At 50.0% G+C, this 6,649-nt stretch overlaps 1 protein-coding gene across 1 annotated transcript; it reads right to left on the bottom strand.

The window, feature by feature from the left end:
* Positions 1-3,634: 3,634 nt before the first annotated feature.
* Positions 3,635-5,955, bottom strand: LOC106002581 (general transcription factor 3C polypeptide 5-like). The gene is made up of 3 exons (XM_013037435.1): positions 5,868-5,955; positions 5,436-5,655; positions 3,635-3,837 (listed from the first exon to the last, which is right to left on the bottom strand). The coding sequence occupies exons 1-3, from the start codon at positions 5,868-5,870 to the stop codon at positions 3,635-3,637; spliced, it is 426 nt and encodes a 141-aa protein (XP_012892889.1). The 5' UTR covers positions 5,871-5,955.
* Between the last annotated feature and the right edge of the window lie 694 nt (positions 5,956-6,649).

The raw sequence follows: 6,649 nt of genomic DNA, 5'->3' as shown, positions 1-6,649 counted from the left end.
AAGTGGCGCTGTAGCTCAAGTGGTAGAGCGCTCGCCTTGAGCTGAAGAGCTGAGGGACAGCGCCCAGGCCCAGAGTTCAAGCCCCACGACCGACAAAAACAAAAACAAAACCTAGAGCTCCTCTGTTTCCTCCACACCCACTCTACCCAAGACAACATTTCCAACGTATTACACGATGTCCTGGACACCATGCAATTTCATTCAGGTGATTTTTACCTTTTAAATTTGCCACCATTATCACCTACCCTCAACCTCCTGAATAACTGGGATTATTGGAGCTGCCAGGCTGTATTCTGCAGTATTTTTCTATGAGTTCACCCCATCTGCACATTTACAAGGGAAGCAGGTGACTTGCACATGGGAGATGGAAGTGGAAGCCATGGGAGGGGGGTCTGTGCTTTTCTTCCCTGACAGACACAACCGCCTCCTGACTTCTAACCTTCCCCCTAAAGACCCAGACACCGCCAGGAAGCCAAGGAGGCCTTTCTGTAGGAGGGACAGCTACTTGTGCTGGTCACTCTGGGGAAAGGACTTCATGGCTGCTTCTACTGACCCCAGTTGGGGTCTGTGTGTCACTATGTCCAATGCTCACAGAGGGTCCCTGAAGAACAGAGGGCTCAATGTCCTGCCAGCCTCCCCAGTTCCTCTAGTCTGTGGTAAGTACAACCTCCCCAGACCCAGAAAGGGACCTATGAGGTGTAGGTCAGCCTGTTCCCCATGAAGGCCAGCAGTGCCCAAGAATCAACAGAGGCCCTGGGAATAAAGACAGGTTTTTTCCATGCACCAGAAATGGATAAACACACAAGGAGGGGACAGGGCCTGAGGCCCCAGGGCGGCTGGCCCTCCTCTCTGGCTCACCCCAGGCTTGGAAACTGCTCCTGCTGACCCCACAAAGCAGAGCAGGAGCTCGTTTGCTGCCAGTTACCACCAGGATACAGAGCAGAGCATGCGCCTGCCTTCTATCTATGTATTTGTTTCTGACTATAAATTCTTTGTGGAGGGAAAACCCAAAACATTTTAGAAATACTCCCCCCAGAGGTGTTGAAACTTCCTTCTTGTTTTTGTATTATTTGCTTTTCCCTAAGAGCACAATTGACCCACTGGATTAGGAAAATAACTGGGGAAGGACCAGGGTATATGACAGACTGAACAGACCTGAGGGACATCAATCAAAGGCAAAGCATGGGACATTCTTGCCTGGCTCAGAGTGAGCTCGTTTCTGGAGTGCTGTGCCACGCTCCCTTGATAGGAGTTTACAGACTGTTTTTCGGGTGGCTTTGTTGCAGGGTGAAGGGTGAAGACAGGGAGGCCGGAGGAGCACATGGGCATTTACTTCCATTCAACTCTCAACCTACCTAAATTGTTGTATTTCTTATTTACATATTTGTTTATTTTGAGACAGTCTAGCCGGCCCTGAACTTGGAGGGTCAAGTGATCCTCCTGCTTCAGCCTGGGATGTGAGGCGAATGCTACCACACCCCACTCACAGTATTTCCTAAGAGCAGGTAACAGTGCACCGCTGAGGATAAAACCCAAGAATACCACCATTATGGTCTGCATGGACTCCTCATGCTTCCGGAGCCTGAGCTAAGCCTCAGGTATAAATGTTGCCACCTGCCTCGTGCCCAAGGGCCCCTCAGCCCGCCCTCCCGGTATCTCCTTTAAGACACCCACTCATTAGCCCGCATCTGGTTCAGCTCCCTGGCCCCAAGCCCAGAACACAGCCTCACTGCCAGGTGGTCTGCAGACTCCAGGCTTCAAGAGTACTCAGGGCCACAGCAGGTATGGGGATCATGGAAAAGTTTTCATGAAGAAAAGGAAAGCACCCACCCCACCGTACCTCAATCATCCAGGCTCTCCTTCTGACTGCTGAGGTTTCTACTAGCACTGCATAATCTATGTATTTATTATTTACTATTACTCGATATATACATTTACATTGTTATTATTTTATATATACATATTATTACCTTTATATATATACTTACAGTAGTGCTGGCCCTAGGACTTGAGCTCAGAGCCTAGGCACTGTTCTTGAGCTTTTTTCTCAAGGCTAGCACTCTACCACCCGAGCCACAGCTCTACTTCCAGTTTTGTTTTTGGTTTTTGGTGCCCAATTTCTGTCCCTAGTTGGCCTTAAACTGGGATTCTCAAATCTGAGCCTCTTAAGTAGCTAGGATTACAGGCGTGAGCCACCAGTGCCTGGCACAGCACATTCTATTTTTATACCTCAGAATCCATTCTAGCACCTGCCTGTTTCAGTGAGGTCCCTGCACATGCGCCCCATCTGCTGAAAGCTGCTCAAAACCGGCTAAGGCAGAAACCCCTAGGGAATGGGAACACCACCACCGGGAACACCACCACCACCACCACCTCCTACAGGCCATTTTTCAAACTGCCAAGTTTCCTTTGAGTTATTTAACCTTATTTCCAAAGGCTTCTGTCTCTAGGCCCACCAATACGGGCAGAATGCCCTTTTCAAGTCAGGCTTTCTTTTGGCACCACAGTTGCAGCTGAGAACAAAACAGGCCAAATTTCTCCTTTGGGAACCTTACAATGGGAAATGTGTTTAAATGCTGTCTTTGTGTGTGCAATTTTTTTTTTTTTAAAGAAGGCACACGAGAGTAAGGGCAGCATAGCAGTAAGGATTGAAGGCCCGAGGAGTGGGAGAGACTGGGGTTTGACGCTTCCCATGTGGCCTGGGGACCCCAAGTAGTCTTGGTTCCTCGTTTGTAAAAGGGGGAGAACCACAAGGAGGCTGGACAAAGTGCAAACTCAGCATTCCCACAGAGCTGGTGAGCCAGGAAATTTCCACACTCATTTTCTTGTCCATACTATTCAACCCTGGCTTTTCCACATAAGAAATCTCACTCGTTTACATCAATGTTTGGCTGGTCTTCAGGAGAAAGCCAACATCTGACAATGCCCAGGCTTGCCTTTTTGGCCACCCACAGGACTAATTATAACAACATTGTCTAAATGAAAAGCTTGTTTCCTGTGACTAGCATGAGGCTTGACTAGGGATGTGCACGTGGTGAGCTATGCATTCAGTCCATCTAGCTTTTCATATCCCTCTGTGCAAGAAAGGTACCCGATGATTCGAGGTGATGGGTGCATGTCCCCAGAAGCCCGGTCTAGGGACAACAGACTGTAGCTGAGTTCACAGTGATCAAGACCCAAGGAGAGGCTCAGCAAGACTGGGGGATGGCTCTGGAGAGGAGTGGGGACCAGTCAGTTCAATCTCTGGTCACAGAAGTGTGGTGAAGGGAGAAGCAGAGGGCAGATTACTACGATGGCCATGGAATCTCTGCCGGAGCCTGGAATGGCCAGGTCATGAGACGGGTGAAGGTGGAGAGATCACATTGCTGGTGAACACAGGCCCAGAGAGTAGCTGATAAGCAACAAAGCAGACACTGAGCAAACAAGACCATTTCTTAGCAGGACTTCCAAGTTCTGTGTGCCCAAGGGTCCTGGGGTCAAAGCCAATCTGGTGATTACCAAGCCATCACTTATGAAGGGCTCATTCTGTACTGAGGACATGTGCTTTTGAGATTCAAGCCCAGGACCTCAGTTGAACAGTGCTGTCGCCCCATTTCGAGATGGGGAAGCTGAGACCTCTGACTGGGAGGTGTCCTTACCGATGCTGTGTCTCCGGGCGGTAGTAGTAGTCCACAGGGGTGTCAAGCCGGGAGAAGATGGGCGGGGGGATATAGAGCGGCACATCCCTCTGGAAGAAGGCCTGCTTCTCGGGCTTGAGCAAGAGCAGCTTGTCATACATTGACACATGCTTGTCACCCTCTTCCGTGTGCACAGCCAAGTACTGGAAGTCAGACATTCCTGGAAAGAGAGGCAGACAGATGGCACCACCACAAGGACACCCGCCCAGGAACAGGCAGCTGCTGTGCCAGCACCTGGCCTCTCAGGGAAGCACTAAGCCAGCTGTGCACTGATGGGCGTGGAGACGAAATCAGCACCTCCAACTCTGGAGCAAACTAGCTGGGTGCCCTCCAGGCTGCTTTTGAAAAAATGCCTGAGGGAGGGGAAAGGGGAGGAGAAGCAGGGGTGTGACAGGACAGCAAGGATGAAGTCCAAGGCAGCCTGCGTATAGCACCACCTGGGGCCTGGCCACACACAGCTTGAGATGGACCACGCTCCAGGGCCACAGGGAGCTACCATATGTAATATGTGAGGACCCACTGGGCTGCTAGTTCCAGAATGAACAGCCCTCGCTGGTAAGTGCACCACTGACCAGGGTGATTGGCACCGTTGACCAGCCAAGGGTAGGGCCAGTTTTCATCACTCGCCCTTTCCCCCGTCTCTCTGGTTTTCTTTTCCATTCTCAGTTCTTAGTCTCTTCCAATTCTGTCTTAAAACAGAAACTGTAACTATGGGCATGTCTAAGTCTAGTTGGTAATGTATAAAGGCCTCCCCTGGGCCTGGGCCTGTCCCTGGCACAACATTGTCTCAAGGGCCTGCTCAGGGACTGCCATAAGATAAGCAACCTCCCCAAAGAAACATGGGGCTCAGGCAGGCCACATTTCAAAGTCCATACTGTTTTCCACCCTGCCTCTCAGCCCAGATCTTCCTGTCTCCTCCCTGACATGCCCTGTAAGTAGCAAACCTTACTGTAAACCAACACCAAAGAAGGCAGGCAGTTCGGAGGAGCATGAGGGGAGTGAGGCTGAGTCAGCTAGCAAGGCTCAAGAAGAGGCTTAGTTTCCAGTTAACACTGAAGAGAAAGCCGGCTGCCAGTGGCTCAAGCCTGTAATCCTAGCTACTCAGGAGGCTGAGATCTCAGGATCACAGTTCAAAGTCAGCCAGGGTAGAAAAGTCCCTGAGACAGTTATTTCCAATTAACCACCAGAAAACCAGAAGTGGCACTATGGCTCAAGTGGCAGAGCATTTGCCTTGAGCTGAAGAGCTGAGGACAGAACTTAGGCCCAGAGTTCAAGCCCCACGACTGACCAAAAAAAAAAAAAAAAAAGACTGAAGAGAAACTGGGCATGGCTGAGCACTTCTCTAATCCTGGTGACTCCAGCTACCAATGAATGGGAGGGTCACTTAAGCCTAGAAGTTCAGACTAGCCTGAACTACACAGCCAGACCCTTCTCAAAACAAAAACAGCAAAACAACACAAAAAGATAAGGAGGGTTCTAAAACCTAGGGGAAACCAAATGCCCAACAATTTGATCTGGCTGCACACAATGGCTTTGCTGTCTCACAGAACTCTGGATTTTGGCTTCTCTTAAGGAAGCAGAAGCTTATGCAGCAGGGCACACACAGGATGCGTGCTTCCAGGACGGGGCTTCTGCTCTGTGGTCCCTATAGCCCTGACCTGGGCACATCCTAGCTACTTTCCTGGTACAGAGGACCCAGTGTGTGCACCTACAGCAGACCTTAAAATAACCCTACACCACACTAGGTTTCTCAGATACCCTGAAATTTGTAAATGGTGGAGACGATGCCAAGGATCTCCATGTTGAATGAGGCCTCGGGGCAGGCTTCAGCCGCCTGCTCCCCTCTGCGCCGCCTTGTCCTTTTCCTGATCCGAAGCAGCAAGCTGCTGGTACTGAAGCGGTTGGCACACACTGGGTGGCAGTATGGGTCCTTGGGCCGGAAGTACAGCTCCAGTCTCTTGGTGGGGTCTGTGTAGATCTGCAGCATGACCACAGGAGACAGAAGAGCACTGAGCAGCTAACATCCAACAGGGTGGGGCTCCTCCCTCCACAAAACCCTTTTGTAGCCAAGGAAGGGCCAGGAGGTCATGTTCCATTCTGAGGTTTTCCTTTTGTGCCTATCTGGGGGCTTGAACTCAGGGGGGGGCCTCTCTTGCTTGGTTTTTGACTCAAGGTTGGCACTCTACTTACCATTTGAGCCAGATTACCATTTCCAGTCTTCTACTGATTAACTGTGGAGATAAGAGTCTCATGGACTTTTCCTGTGTGGTCTGGCTTGGAACTGTTGATCTCAACTTCCTGAGCTAGGATTACAGACATGAGCCACCAGCATCCAGCCATTCTGAGTTCTTTATTGACCCCCAAAGACTCACTTTTTAAACCCTGTGTCTCCATGTTTATTCTCATAAAATGAGGACAAAATCCTGACAAATGAGGACAAATAGTCTCCTCCAGAGTTCTATCCATGAAATAAAGTACTGTTAGTATTCACAACCCCATGAATGTGACTGAGGCATCTATATTAGGAGTGGACAGGAAGTAACATTTATTAAGTCTATATGAATGTTTTCCCTTGAGAGCAGTTATCTTACAAAAACTAAGTGTAGCAGGTATATTAGATGCTTGTGAAAGGTGATTAAAAATTAAAATTGCACCTGGCGCCGGTGGCTCACACCTGTAATCCTAGCTACTCAGGAGGCTGAGATCTGAGGATCGAGGTTCAAAGTCAGCCCGGGCAGGAAAGTCCATGAGACTCATCTCCAATTAACCAGCAGAAAACAGGAAGTGGCGCCGTGGTTCAAGTGGTTGAGCTGAAGAGCTGAGGGACAGCGCCCAGGCCCGGAGTTCAAGGCCCATGACCGACAAAAACAAAACAAAGCAAAACAAAACACAAAAAGGTGTGTAGCCACCTTTAACCCTGAGGGACGATGCGACACCCTCGGCTCACATCTGGAGAGCCGCCGCCCGGCTCC

This window comes from Dipodomys ordii, unplaced genomic scaffold (assembly GCF_000151885.1).
Source record: "Dipodomys ordii isolate 6190 unplaced genomic scaffold, Dord_2.0 Scaffold14378, whole genome shotgun sequence".
NCBI lineage: Eukaryota > Metazoa > Chordata > Mammalia > Rodentia > Heteromyidae > Dipodomys > Dipodomys ordii.
The sequence above is the reverse complement of the archived record's forward strand: the minus strand, read 5'-3'. Positions and strand labels throughout refer to the sequence as shown.

Excerpts from the sequence above, each read along its gene's own strand:
- LOC106002581 (XM_013037435.1), bottom strand. Across the intron at positions 3,838-5,435 it reads CACCATTTACAAATTTCAGG|GAATGTCTGACTTCCAGTAC; the intron begins GTATCTGAGAAA and ends CTCTCTTTCCAG.